This window comes from Triticum urartu, chromosome 3A, assembly GCF_056163025.1.
Source record: "Triticum urartu cultivar PI428250 chromosome 3A, HENAU_Tu73, whole genome shotgun sequence".
Lineage (NCBI taxonomy): Eukaryota > Viridiplantae > Streptophyta > Magnoliopsida > Poales > Poaceae > Triticum > Triticum urartu.
In genome coordinates, this window is record NC_141875.1 from 643,872,121 (window position 1) to 643,887,160 (window position 15,040).

At 47.9% G+C, this 15,040-nt stretch overlaps 1 protein-coding gene across 2 annotated transcripts; it reads right to left on the reverse strand.

Annotated features, from left to right (window-relative positions):
* Positions 1-457: 457 nt before the first annotated feature.
* Positions 458-5,946, reverse strand: LOC125545724 (zinc finger CCCH domain-containing protein 12). 2 transcript variants are annotated; one of them, XM_087513775.1, is made up of 7 exons: positions 5,836-5,946; positions 4,632-4,792; positions 3,913-3,975; positions 3,095-3,214; positions 2,701-2,997; positions 1,881-2,207; positions 458-849 (listed from the first exon to the last, which is right to left on the reverse strand). In XM_087513775.1, exons 1-7 carry the CDS (start codon positions 5,897-5,899, stop codon positions 661-663), a joined length of 1,221 nt encoding a protein of 406 aa, XP_087369901.1. In that variant the 5' UTR covers positions 5,900-5,946; the 3' UTR covers positions 458-660. The 2 variants fall into 2 exon arrangements, with proteins under 2 accessions (XP_087369901.1, XP_048565709.1); XM_048709752.2 differs by lacking the exon at positions 5,836-5,946 and adding an exon at positions 5,218-5,515.
* Between the last annotated feature and the right edge of the window lie 9,094 nt (positions 5,947-15,040).

The following is a 15,040-nucleotide window of genomic DNA, read 5'->3' on the forward strand; positions in this document are numbered from 1 at the left end:
GAGGGCAATTCGGTTGCCACCACAATTTGGGGCAGGCATTTATGCGACACCCCCGCAACAAGAAAAGTGGTTGGACCATGTTCGGCGCCTTATCATCATCATCGCCCCCCACATTAAACTCGGGGTCGTTGGGAGGACGCCCGGTTGCCTCACAAAACTTTCTCCGCAACAAGATCATGATGGCGATGCCACAACCGAATTCCGCGCCAAGTTTTGCCTCGTTCTACCCTTGGCCCTGTGGTCAAGAAAACCCAACCAGCACCCAGCTTATAGATCACCTAAAATGCCGGGCGCAAAACAGTTGATGCAACGTGGCCTGCAGAAAAGAGATTCAAAAAAAACAGTTGATGCAACGCAGGCCGACCTCTGTCAGGAAACCATCGATGAAGCAATGCCAACATTTTTCACACTGCATTCAAGCATTATTTCATTCGGTAGCAAATGGCTTCTCCATCCATCCATCCAAAGACTGACTGACCCGCATTAACAAAAATAACAACTGTACATCTCTGGTAGCAAACTCGATTTTTACAGAACTTGATTCCGGGGAGTTAGGGGGGAGAACATTCGCGGCGCAAGCCCTGGGAAGGACGGCGCGCGATGGCTTTTATACATCATCGAGATCAATCAAGGTAGGGTCAAATGCCAGGGAGCCTTGCCTTAGGAGGCGTACGCAGACCCGGAGGGGGACTCCAGGAGACGCCGAGCCATGGGAGCATTGGGCGACGCGGAGGCAGAGTAGCCGTACGCGTACACCCCCATCGGAGCCGCCATCGGATGGTCGAACTTGCAGTTTACGCCAAACTTGCAGATGCCATAGCGAGAGTAGAACTTGCAGAGCTCTTCCCCCTGAAAATCTCAAACAAAAATGGCTTGTCATGATCCAAAAACAGGTGCGCTGGGAACAGCAAAGATGAACTAGTATTTGAGAAGCTGCAACAAAATCATTAGCTAAGCATAATAGGCCTTTTCTTAATTAGCAGGCCTCAGCCATTTCAATTTGAGAGGAACTAGCAAATCTCAAACTACCTATGATCCAGTCATCAATAGCTAAATAAGTACAGCGTGTTAACCAAATACTCCCTCCGTCCCAAAATAAGTGTCTCAACTTTGTACTAACTCTACTAAGCTTGAGACACTTATTTCGGAATGGAGGAAGTAATAACTAAGCAGAGGTAGTCTACTTATCACTTGCCTGTCAGACTGGCATCTTATTACAATGTTCAGGTTGATAAAATGCTGAATTTAATGATAAAACACTATGTAACCAAGAGAAGTACGGTTTAATAATAGTCCTCGAACATGCAGGATTTAGCATCAGTAAATATGCTGAATTTCTTGTTTGTAGAATTGCTCATCAATATCAGGAACTATATATTATTGCAGAATCAATTGTGTAACCAATAAACATGATAATTTATCAAGCATCTTGGGTTCTACAATTCATCCCAAATCTATACTCAGAGAAATATAATGTAAATCAACTACTTAACTAAAATAGTACTCCCTCCGTTCCTTTTTACTTCGCATATTAGATTTGTGTCAAGTCAAACTTTACAAAGTTTGACCAAATTTATATTAAAAAATATCAACATCTAAAATATCAAATATATATACTATGGAACTACATTTCGTAGTGAATCTAACAATGTTGATTTAGCATTATGAATGTTGTTACCTTTTTCTGCAAGTTTGGTCAAACTAGAGATACTTTGACTTCGGACAAAACTTATATGCAGACTAAAAAGGACCGGAGGGAGTACAAGGGTCTCTCTCAGACGGATGCTGAAGGAGGTACAACGCTCAAAACATGGGCAAAAACTACCATGGACAATGAGTTAAGGATAAGCAAAAACAGTGAAGGGGTTCCATGTACTTACTGGGCGTAATGGAAGACCCATTGGGCTCAAGATACAGTCTGGGGGAGGCTGTGAGCGCACCCGGGGATGATGGAATTTGCAAACTGCACCAAATTTACAATCTCCAGTCTTTATGTAGTATATGCATTCTGGCTGATCAGGTCTCTCAGGAAATACATTCTCTCTCTGCAGTGCATACTGAGGTGCAGGAAACGAACTGGATCTGTAGGATGATTGCATTCCCTGATTTCCTGCACTGGCTTCACCTTGTCGAGAAGTTCCATAGTATTGTTGAGCCCCTGGAGACTGTAGTCGACTCTCAGGAGATGAAACAGGTACCATTTGGCCCTTGAAAGATAAGAAAAATAAAAAATATCAACCCTAAATAACAGACTCCAACATGTTTTTCTTTCACAAAATTAGAGCTAAATAGCTAAAGCCAAGTAAGATTATAGACCAAGCTGCATGACAGAGCTTTCCAAGATGCATATAGAATAAACTCATTTGTTACTGAACTTAATTCTTTTCTTTGAGCAAATCATTATTACCTAGTTTGAACATTTGTCTCTCAGGAAACATCAACATGGCAATAGTAATTCAAATAGCAAAATAATGCAAGTATAGACAGGCAATATTAACAGAGCCATGACACAAAACAAGGATCAAAGGTTAGACTTGCAGAAATCCAAACAAAGGGAAAATGATAAGTTAAAAGTTGAGACTTGAGACTGATGTATTTCTTATGTTTTCCCTCTGTAGGTCTAGGAAATGAACAGACAAACACATCATGACTAAGAGAAAATTCATTATACTGCATTACTATGAAATGAGATGATCTTACAGGATATGAGTTCCAGCTTGGTACTTGAACAAGACCCTGTGGTACAATCATCGGTGTATAGTTTGAAGGACTTTGCCATCTAGGGCTTGGAATGAAAGAACCTCTTGGATAAGTCCAGCTTGCCATTGTTCCAGTATAGGAATGTGGACCAGTGCTTCCAGAGTTATGTACAGGAGGATAAATAGGGGAACCACGTGAAGAAGCCACCGCATTGAAAATTTCTGGATGGTTAAATTTACATGTATTCCCATATTTACACTGTCCCGTTTTTAAGTAGTATGCACACTCCCTTTCATTCTACAGCAGCAAAATAGATTTCAGCTCAGTACAACAAGCAGAAAAATATATAAAAGGATGGACAAATAAATTATTCTACTAACAGTACACAACTAACCGGTCGAAGTGGATATCCCAATGTGTTTAGCTGCACCATTCCTGCGATTCCAGCCTTTTCTCTAGGGTGATGGAATTTGCACGTAGGCCCAAACTTGCATGTTCCAGTCTTCAGGTAGTACTGCATGAAAACATTGAGAAATTCTATCAGTTCAACACTCCAGCAAAGCATCAAAATGCTAAAATTATACTGCTTGTACTCCCTCCATTCCGAATTACTTGTCGCAGGTATGGATGTATCTAGATGTATTTTAGTTCTAGATACATCCATTTCTGCGACGAGTAATTTGGAACGGAGGGAGTAGATTGCAAGATATAGACTCTACAAACATGCCATGGAAACAAATAGTAATACCCTGTACTTTTACAAAGGCACTCTGAAATTGTGGTTATCATCCTGACAAAACTGAACCTAAATCACCTAGCGGTTATTTTCTTGATGTACGAGTACTTCTACAAATTCTTGTAACAGTTATCTTGAATGACTTGGTTGTCACATGACAATCAGTCCTTACAAATAAGCACTGAAGAAAGCACTAGGAGAATTACAAAGTCCTCATATGAACCACAACTTTTTTTCCTTGACCTATATAAAAGCATCAACCAAATTTAAGACCCCCTTTTCTCCACATGTTTTCGCTAAGCATTTTTAACAAGATAAATAATTGCTCCAACGCATTGCATAAGCAGAAAACAAGCCACACATGAGTATACGACACTGCTGATATTGTTAATCAAGGCAGCATGGCGTGAATCCAAGTAAAATCTATGGCACAACAACAGCTTCTGGAAGAACAAATGGCTCCTAAATATAATTACCTGACATTCAGGTTGTCCCACCCTCTCAGGATATTCTCCTTTCATTCTGGCAGAGGCAATAGCCTGACAATAAGCAGGTTAGTTGAGAAGAAAAATGTGAGATGAAGCAACAACAATAAGTATATAAAGAGGTTTCACAGAAAATTGGCAGTTAGTACTGTAATGACTCTAAGGAACAGGAATGATATCCAGCTCGCCGGTGGCAATCATGAATAATCCAAAAGAAAGTGGCATACTGGTGACAATTATCCAAAAGAAAAGTGGATTCTATCTACTATTACACATGAGTAACATATAGCAAACTTTATCCAATGCAAATGGAAAAGTACAGGGAATCATAGACTAGTAGACCCTCACCAGGCTAAAAACTTTTTATCAAAACATACTTACTGATGCTAGGATATTTATGTGCCTTCGAATGAGAAAGCACTTGACTATCTAAAGGTGGTCATATGAATCATGTTACTGAGCATTTTGCGCATTAATTATTTGCATTAAATTCGGTCAAAATTACTACATTTGACTCCATGGTGCAATAGGAACAAACCGACACAAGATGTTTCTCTTGTACTAATTGTGTATTCATCTTACAGTCCTGCTTATGTACTACATGAGGATATAACATATTGGAAAATGTACAAAACGTAACCCTGACGATTGTGAACATGTGACACAAAGCAGTATGGAAATAACAGCTGGGAGAGAGGTAGTTTCCTTACCGTATTCCTGTCCTGAGGGTGATTGAACCTGCAGCTCATGCCGAACCTGCACAATCCAGTCCTGAGGTAGTAGGTGCAGTCCGGTTCCCCTGGCCGCACAGGATATGGCCCAGATTGCATAGTGGCGCCGCTGCTCATGGCCATCTGCTGCCACATTCCCTCTGCATTGCGCACACACACAAAACTGATAAAAATCGAGATCAATAAGTTTGCAGATTGATTATTAAGCGCCAACAGAGTATCCACATTCCACAAGTAACAGCATGCAAAACATGGAAAGTAACAGCATCGCGGCCTGACACGATCAATCACCCTCAAAAACCCCAATTCCACGCCGACAGGGATGTACGCAAGACGATAGCTTTAGCCACCGTCAAAATCCGCTGGGGTTACCACTCCCCGATCCATGGCAGGATACCGTGAGAACGCCCACTGATTCCGCAGGAAATTGCGGAGACAAAAAAGTAAAGCCGAGCATCCGAGCTAAACCTACGGCGCGGAATTTAGCTTCCGATTATAACCCCAATTCCCCAAAACGGCCCGGGCGCTCGGGCGTGGTGGGGGGAGGAGCCACGGAAACCCTAACCTTCATAGAGAGCGTCAGGGTCGGGCGATGGCGGGTCGGCGGCCGCGGCGGTGGCCGTGGCGGGGGGCGGGGGAGGAGGAGGCGAGGGGGCGGCGGCGGAGGCCGTGACCGTCACCACCGCGGGAGCGGAGGCCCTTCCGGCTTCGTCCATCTTCGGCGAGCGGCTGGGTCGGCCATCACGCGATCGCGGCGGCGGCGGCGGCCATTGGGGGAGGGGCTCCGGCGAGTGATCGGTGGCGGTGTGTGCAGGATACAGAGGGAGAGAGGGGAGGCGCCCTGCCTGCCGCTGCCCCTTGTATTTATTTCTCCCCCTTTCTCTCGCTCTCTTTTTCGGTGCGCGGCCTGCTACGTGCACCCGCGCGTTGCACGCGCGCTGCCCGCTCTCGCGCGATTATTCCCTTTTTCTACCCGGCGAAATTGCAGCGCTTTGCTTTAAAAAATTATGATCACGGCAAGGGCATGGGAGAGCAAAACAGGTGAAATTTTCCCAAATCCTAAAAGAAAAATCAGGGCCATCTTTGCAACTGTGTGTTTTACTATGTTGTGTTGGTTTCATCAACTTGAAAAGGATGGAGCACTCTAATTTTGCAGCTGGGAGAGGGAAGGTAGTTTACTCACCGACTTTCATGTCTTCAATCTTCTGATGATGAGTTTGCCCACGGACCCCGGTATTTATAACCATGCCCGATGGAAAGAGCTTTGACGAGGGGTGGCGGACACGGCGCCGCTCGGCTGGGTTTTATCCTTCGTCTGTCATTTATGCGTGTAGATAGAGATGACGGGGGTGTCGGTGGTGGGAAAGGCAATGGTCAATGGCGGTATTGAAGAAAAAGGGGGTAGGTAGGGTGTGGGGCTAGCGAACGTTACGTCTGGCGGAGAAACCGAGAAGGATGTCGACAAGAATGGTGAGCTGGAGATTTGCGTGTGACCGGTGGCGTGGGCTGCGATGAGATAGAGGATAACATGCAAAAAAGATGAGGCGCCGAAAGGGGTGTGGGGCGATGGATGCCAGAAAGCGAAGGGATGAGGCACCGAAAAGGAGGCGCGGGATGCGGGGCGATGAATGCCAAAAGACGAAGAGATGAGGCCCGAAATGGGGGCGCGAAACACGGGGCGATGGATGCCAGAAGGCGAAGAGATGAGGCGTCGAAAGGGGGGCCGCAGGGCGATGGATGCCAGAAGGCGGAGAGATGAGGTGCCTAAAGGAGGGCGCGAAACGCGGGGCGATGGATGCCAGAAGGCGAAGGGATGAGGCGCCGAAAGGGGGGCACGAAACGCGGGGCGATGGATGCTGGTAGGTGAAGGGATGAGGCGTCGAAAGAGGGCACGAAATGGCGGGCGATGGATGCCAGAAGGCAAAGAGATGAGGCGCCGAAAGAGGGACGCGATACGCAGGGCGATGGATGCCAGAAAGCGCAGAGATGAGGCACCGAAAGAAGGCGCGGGATGCAAGGCGATAAATGCCAGAAAGTAAAGAGATGAGACAATGAAAAGTGCACTAAATGAGATATACGTTTCGCTGCCATATCTCGTCGTTTATGGCGTGTATAGATGAAGTGATGTCCGCAACTATCTTTCATGATCAGAAGTCAAATGCACTGTTTTAATAGAAGCAAGGCGATCAAAAACGTTGAGACAGGTCAAAAAAGCTACGTATAGCTATTTTTACACCTCAGTTTTGATAGTGGCATGCCTGATCCGGACTACTATTTCCATTATCTCTTTTCTTCATTACATGCATCTTGTATCTTTTACAATTTCCGTGGAGCCTTCAAAGAACAATGTTTTGTAAAACCTCGTCATGAGATCAAAAGACTCGTGACGTCCCGACTCTGTAATAATTTTCCTTGTTCTTCCTTGTGTTTTTAGGACCGAACAACTACGGTAGAGTGTGTCCGATAAAATCGATACGACGATGAATCTCCACCCCACTCGTAGTTAGTCATGATAAAATTAACGGTGGATGTCAATTGTTGTACAAAAATAAAACTGTATACACCAACACTATGTCGTATTCCCTCCGTCGATACGGATATTTATCTAGATATGGGTGATGGATCACGGAGGGAGCAGGTAAGAGCAACGCTATTTTTAGAATTTCATTTCATTTCACTCTCCGAAACGGAGACCCGGTCTAGTAGTCTTGGTAGGCAAATCATCAAATGGGAAAGGGAAAAGAGTGCGCTTGCGTGTGTGCGTGTTGACGACAAGTGGACGGGAGGGGAGCATCATCCGCGGCGGTGGTGCGCGTAACAATTCCGCCCGCACTGTGCATGGTGCCAGTGTGCCCGGGGCGCCCGCCTCGGGTGTTTTTCCCCATCCATTTTTTTCCTCCCTTCCCCTGACCTGACGCTCCGCTCCTTTTACGCGTCCCTCCCTCCCTCCCTCCTTCTTTTTGTTCGGGTGTGAATTGTGAGGAGAGGAGCGCCACCGCGGGAGTGGAGTGACCTCATCCAGTCGTTCCCCCACCCCCTTGCTCTCCTTTTCGTTTTCCGCTTCGTTTTTTGCCCCCCTTTTCCTCCATTTCCCATTCGCGGGGGCCCTTTTTCTCCCTCGCAGAAAATACTTCTTTCTTTCTTCGCCCGCCTTTTGTCTCCCGGGGGGCTCCTCCACGGTCGCGTCGCGTCGCTTTCGCGGTCTCCCGTTCGATGCGTATCGCTTCTTTTATTTTGTTTTTTCGCTTCGTTCCGTTCCGTTCCGTTGCTGTGCTGCTGCTCACCGACCACCTGTGTTTTCCCGGCGTACTGCGATTCGGTCCGGGCGGCGACTTTGGGAGTCCGGCCTCTGGCCTTGCCTAGGGGGCCGGGGACGGATCCTCCTCCTCCGGCTTGGCGCTGAAGCGAGCAGTGGAGTGGAGGGACGGGGTGGTGGGGGGCTGGGTTTCCCGAGGCGGACACGGGTGATGCAGCAGCGGCGGTGCGTTGCGTTATGCTGTGTTGTGCGTGCGTGGTGGTCACCACGGACGGGGCCTATGCTACGCTACGGCCTCGCCTAGTTGATGGGATGCCATGCCGATTCCGTATTCTGTAGAGATGGTGGGGGTGGGCGCGATCGGAATATGTGGTTTTTTTTTCAGGATAACACGTGTTCATTCATATCGTAAGGTCATCTCCACCGCGTGACCCTATCCTGTCCGGCCCTGTCTGTTTCGGGTAAAAGGGATAAATCGAGCGGCCCAGCGCGCGGGAGCAAACAAACTTTTGTCCGTTTTGTGTCCGCTTTCGACCCATCCCTGACCCAAGTTTGCGCCGCTTTTGGGGTAAAACGGACACCACGCAGACGTGCTGGCCGTCTACGCGTGTCCTCCCCTGGCCCGCCCGTCGGTGGCACAGGGCGGGCATTTTTTATCCGCCCCCTCCCCCCTCCCTTCCTCCGGCCGCACCCCACTCCACCCTTCCCCACTCTTTCCCTCGCCGCCGCCGCCGCCGCCGCTGCCATTGCAGCCGTGCAGCTCAGACGCGCGTCTCGCCCAGCCCCTTCCCCTTGGCGCCGCCGAGCTACCCAACCATGGTCACCTGGTTTGCGCACCCGCCGGCCGGATTTGGGGCGGATTCAGTCGGTTTTGAGCTCGCCCGGCTATGGGAGGCTGGGCCGCGCCATGGACTGGCTGGGCACCTCGCCGGAAGGCCCTGGCAGGGCCGCAAGGCCACATGCAGGCAGTGGTTCCTCCTCTAGCCGCTCGGATCTGCACCGTCGGTGGTCCGCCGGCAGATACACGAATGGCGGCCGGCCGGGCTCGGTGCTTGCCCAAAAGCTCGTCGGCGCACCGTTGCCACTCATTAAGTGCGACCACTGCCTAAGGATGGTCGTGCGCCGTGTGTCTACAACGCCGGAACATCCCGGATGGGTGTTCATCAAGTGCTTAAACGATGGGGTATGTGCTCTTTTTAGCTTCGGTTTGTGCTTTTGGATTAGACTAGTTGTGCTAACTTCAATTTTTATTGTGTAGAATGGATGCAAGTTTTGGTATTGCGAAGAAGAGTACATCGATATATTGATAGAGCGAAATTTAGTACATGTTCATGCACTTTTAGCTAGCATAGAGGCTGTAGATGAGACAAGTGCACTTGTTGCTAGATTAGAGGCTAGCCATGAGACTAGGTGTGAGGAAGCAACATCGACTTCTGGCTTGAAGAAGAAAGGAGGGTGCAATATCGAGCCTCCTCCACATATCAACAATGAGTGCATCGAGAAGGCCCTAACCCAACTCAAGGGAGCAGTTATGGAAGTTGGGTATCTTCTAAAATGTATCCTTGTTGTTCTTATTTTCTTTGGCCTTACTTTACTAGTCAAAATGTGATGATGTATTGTTATGTACCAAAAATGAATGATAAAAAAGTTAAGGATTGCAAAGAAAAATGCACGCGGACAGGATGCGGCCGAGATGTGTCCGCGCGCTAGGCGCACGACCACTGCATCCCAGGACATGCCCGGACACGACCCCAAATCCCTACCCAAACGGACAGAATCCGGACAAAACGGACGTCCATTTGGGGTCGCGCGGTGGAGTTGGCCTAAAGATTAAAGTGTAAGGACCGACATGACGAAACTGAAAAGATAGCATAATATCTCTGAGCTTGACACTAACGCTAATCACCTACCTTCGGCACCACTACAACAGTCATCGAAGAAAAAAAATGACGGATCACCTTTTCACCCGAGCTTGACGCAGCTCCATCGCTGATATGCAGCTTTGCGGACCTTCGAGGTGGCTCACCAAAAGTGAAGCCCTTGCCGTTGAACGAAGCAGACGGGGGTAACACCCCGGAGACGTCATCGAACTTCAGATCTGGCACTCCACCACAACTAAGACGCCGATGGAGGAAATCATACCAGCCATCCATGAACCACGAACCACGAAGCGAGCACATGTTTCGTCTTTCAGATGTCGTCGATGCAGACCACAATCTGCATCCGCTCCTAGACTACCTCCCAAACTCTGCGCCGACGCTGGAGCAAACGCAGCCGCAACGGCGGAGCCGGAGGACACAGGTCCACCACGAGGATGCCGCCGCCATGCCACACCATCCTTGCTTGAATAGACCGATTTCCATATCCACCCCCAACCATAGGACCGATGACCTCGTCAGGGAAGGATCCAAAGAATCTTTATTCAACGTTGTCATCCTCACGGGCGAAGCAAAGACGATGAATAGACTAAAAACCTAGACTATGAGGAAGTAAAAATGATCCACACGTGTGAATCCGGCGACCCCCTCTCCCCCCTCCTTCACCACTAACGACGAGGTCGCCGGCAGAGAGGAGCCGCCGGAGGACTGCGCTGGAAGAATGGCCTCTCCTGGCGGTGGCTAGGGTTCCAGCCGCCAAGGAGAGAGGAAAATGGTATGTATGATTGATGGGTATGTATCGCCATATGTGGTTTCGGGTGTATCTTTGTGTGTGTGTCCCATCACGTGTATATATGGCCATATCTCTGTTCGTGGCTACGAGTGTTCGGGCCTTCTGTTTCTTGGTTGATCGAAAAATTTCAATCTCAGGGCGATTCCGCCCACCGCCGTCGATCCTCCCCTGTCGCCCTTGTGCCGTGTTAATGTCTCTCGCCCTTCGTGCCTAGTTTCATTGCCGCACAACCTCGCCATTCGGTCCTCTCCAACCAGTTTCTTCCACCGCACCACCGCTGTCATGTCCATCTCTCCAAACATTTCCCTTCCTCGGTTATGTTTTTCGGCGTCGGAAAATTGATGCACGCGCAACGTCAACTAGCACCTCCTCTTTACAAACGCCCCTTCAGCTGAACATGTCGTGCTTGGCTTGGCGCTCGGTCCACGCGTCGTCTCTAAAATCGACTGAAATGCCTCACATTTTGAAGCAAACAAAGAATGTAAATTGTTTGTCTCATTCTTTGTTAGACACCACCCTGTTAGGCCCCTCCCAATGCTTCACCTTGTACAGGTGCTAAGCCTTCCACGTAGGTAAAAAATCTGATGTGGCAAGTTATTTAAGAGGAGAGAGATGAGTGTGTGGTGACCCCAGGAAGAACCAATGCTAAGCGCGTGAACCTAGGCAAAACATTTAAAGGAAAGGAGCCCACCAATACATAAAGAGCTTTAGTTGCTAAATCATTAAATGAAGCAAGCTTTAGCAACCATAAGCTAAGCACATATGCATTGGGGAATATAGTTGCTAAGCTATTTAATGTGCTTAGCACCTCATCTAAGTACCCATGCATTGGCAGCAACCTTAAATCTAACTCACCCTCTCTCTCTGGGGGTGGGGGCACTGAGTAGGCACAAGGCGGTAGTCGGCCAGCTAAGGGCCCAGGTCTACAAGCGACACGACCTAGTACAACAACGCCACATGTCACGATCAGCCAGTGGGGAGGTTTCAGTTGGATCTGTTCCCTCAATCAAATCCAACTGTAGGTCAACACGCAAACCATTGAAAGCAGGCGTTACCGCACGCCCCACGACACATTTACCCTAGACATGATTAGGCTAGTCATAGTGGTGAGTAACTTAGAATAGTAACATTGCATATGTTACTAGTCTATGTTACTACCTTTCTAGTGGGGAGTAACATATATGTGGTATCATGCAAGCCATCATTATTAAGATATAGACTCAGTTTGCCTTGGGATGTGTTATGTTATAGTAACATATTATGTTACTTCAACCATCCACTACTAGGGAAAATCTTATACACAGAACTTTAGCAGTAGCACTTGTTAAAAAAGCACGCTAATGCTAACTAGCAGTAGCGCATTGGCGAAAACTGCGCTACAGATACATATATAGCAGTAGTGTGTCTAGCCATAAAAGCGCTACTACTAAAATTCCCAATGCTAAGCCAATAGGCTACACATAGTAGTAGCAATCTTATAGAAACAGCACTACCGCTACTTGTTTTGTAGTAGCGCGTTTATGAAAAAAGGTGCTACGGCTAACGAAAACTAAATTAAATGGAAAGCAAATAAAAAAGAGAAAGGAATAGCAGTAGCACATGTTCAGAAACGTGCTATAGCTAACGTAGCAGTAGCGCACTTCCTGGAACGCGCTACTGCTACTTTTGACTTAACCGCGCGGTTCGTTCTTCCCCCACGGCCACTTCCCCCAAATCCCTACTCCTCCGCTGTCGCCGCTCTGCATCGCCGTCCACCGCCGCATGCTCTCCCGTCGCTCTCCGCACACGCTCGACGCCGTCCCCGACCCCGACCTCGACGCCGCCCCCGACCCCGACCTCGACGCCGCCCCGACCCCGACCTCGATACCGCCCTCCGCCGCGCGCCTGAGGCCCCGACCCCGACCTCGACGCCGCCTGCCCCGACCTTGCCGCAGGCACCCGAGGTGAGCACGCCTCCTCCTCCCCCTCCCCTACCTCTGCCTAGCTAAATTTTCTAGGGTTCTTCAAATTTTAGATTGTATCAAATTAGTTAGGGTTCATCAAATTAGATGGTAATTAGGGCAGTAGTTTCTAGGTACTAATTGAAGGAAATATGCCCTAGAGGCAATAATAAAGTTATTATTTATTTTCTTATTTCATGATAAATGTTTAGTATTCATGCTAGAATTGTATTAACCGAAAACATAATACATGTGTGAATACATAGACAAACAGAGTGTCACTAGTATGCCTCTACTTGACTAGCTCATTGATCAAAGATGGTTATGTTTCCTAACCATAGACATGAGTTGTCATTTGATAAACAGGATCACATCATTAGGAGAATGATGTGATTGACTCGACCCATTCCGTTAGCTTAGCACTTGATCGTTTTAGTTTACTACTATTGCTTTCTTCATGACTTATACATGTTCCTATGACTATGAGATTATGCAACTCCCGATTACCGGAGGAACACTTTGCGTGCTACCAAACGTCACAACATAACTGGGTGATTGTAAAGGTGCTCTACACGTGTCTTCGATGGTACTTGTTGAGTTGGCATAGATCAAGATTAGGATTTGTCACTCCGATTGTAGGAGAGGTATCTCTGGGCCCTCTCGGTAATGCACATCACTATAAGCCTTGCAAGCAATGCAACTAATGAGTTAGTAGCGGGATGATGGATTACGGAACAAGTAAAGAGACTTGCCAGTAACGAGATTGAGCTAGGTATTGAGATACCGATGATCGAATCTCTCGCAAGTAACATACCGATGACAACCGGAACAACGTATGTTGTTATACGGTTTGACCGATAAAGATCTTCGTAGAATATGTAGGAGCCAATATGAACATCCAGGTTCCGCCATTGGTTATTGACCGGAGACGTGTCTCAGTCATGTCTACATAGTTCTCGAACCCATAGGGTCCGCACGCTTAACGTTCGGTGACGATCGGTATTATGAGTTTATGTGATTTGATGTACCGAAGGTAGTTCGGAGTCCCGGATGTGACACGGACATGATGAGGAGTCTCGAAATGGTCAAGACATAAAGATTGATATATTGGACGACTATATTCGGACACCGCAAGTGTCCCGGGTGATTTAGGAGAAAACCGGAGTACCGGAGGGTTACCGGAACCCCCCAGGAGAAGTAATGGGCACATGGGACTTAGTGGAGAGAGATAGGGCCGGCCAGGGCAGGCCGCGCGCCCCCTCCCCCTCTGGTCCGAATTGGACGAGGGAAGGGGGGCGGTGCCCCCTTTCCTTCTCCCTCTCGTCCTTTCTTTCCCCCTCCTAGTAGGAGTAGGAAAGGGGAGTCCTACTCCTACTAGGAGGACTCCTCCTCCTGGCGCGCCCAGCAAGGGCCGGCCTGTTGGAAATATGCCCTAGAGGCAATAATAAAAGGGTTATTATTATATTTCCTTGTTCATGATAATTGTCTTTTATTCATGCTATAATTGTGTTATCCGGAAATCGTAATACATGTGTGAATACATAGACACCAACATGTCCCTAGTAAGCCTCTAGTTGACTAGCTCGTTGATCAACAGATAGTCATGGTTTCCTGACTATGGACATTGGATGTCATTGATAACGAGATCACATCATTAGGAGAATGATGTGATGGACAAGACCCAATCCTAAACATAGCACAAGATCGTATAGTTCGTTTGCTAGAGTTTTTCCAATGTCAAGTATCTTTTCCTTAGACCATGAGATCGTATAACTCCCGGATGCCGTAGGAGTGCTTTGGGTGTACCAAACGTCACAACGTAACTGGGTGACTATAAAGGTATACTACGGGTATCTCCGAAAGTGTCTTTTGGGTTGACACGGATCAAGACTAGGATTTGTCACTCCATATAAAGGAGAGGTATCTCTGGGCCCACTCGGTAATGCATCATCATAATGAGCTCAAAGTGACCAAGTGTCTGGTCACAGGATCATGCATTACGGTACGAGTAAAGTGACTTGCCGGTAACGAGATTGAACGAGGTATTGGGATACCGACGATCGAATCTCGGGCAAGTAACGTACCGATTGACAAAGGGAATTGTATACGGGGTTGCTTGAATCCTCGACATCGTGGTTCATCCGATGAGATCATCGAGGAGCATGTGGGAGCCAACATGGGTATCCAGATCCCGCTGTTGGTTATTGACCGGAGAGCCATCTCGGTCATGTCTACATGTCTCCCGAACCCGTCGGTTCTACACACTTAAGGTTCGGTGATGCTAGGGTTGTAGAGATATAATATGCAGTAACCCGAAAGTTGTTCGGAGTCCCGGGTGAGATCCCGGACGTCACGAGGAGTTCCGGAATGGTCCGGAGGTGAAGAATTATATATAGGAAGTGCATTTTCGGCCATCGGGAGAGTTTCGGCACTACTAGGAAAAGGCCTACTAATGGCGCACTGGTTTTGCCTACTAATGGCGCATTACCAGTGCACCATTAGTAGCACGCCACTAGTATATC

What these genes read in the sequence shown, in the direction of transcription:
- LOC125545724 (XM_048709752.2), bottom strand. Translation starts at nt 5,368, where the DNA reads ATGGACGAAGCCGGAAGGGCCTCCGCTCCCGCGGTGGTGACGGTCACG. An exon ending in ACCCTCAGGACAGGAATACG is followed by an intron (nt 3,976 to 4,631) that starts GTAAGGAAACTA and finishes GCTTATTGTCAG; the next exon opens with GCTATTGCCTCTGCCAGAAT. An exon ending in TGGGTCTTCCATTACGCCCA is followed by an intron (nt 850 to 1,880) that starts GTAAGTACATGG and finishes TGAGATTTTCAG; the next exon opens with GGGGAAGAGCTCTGCAAGTT.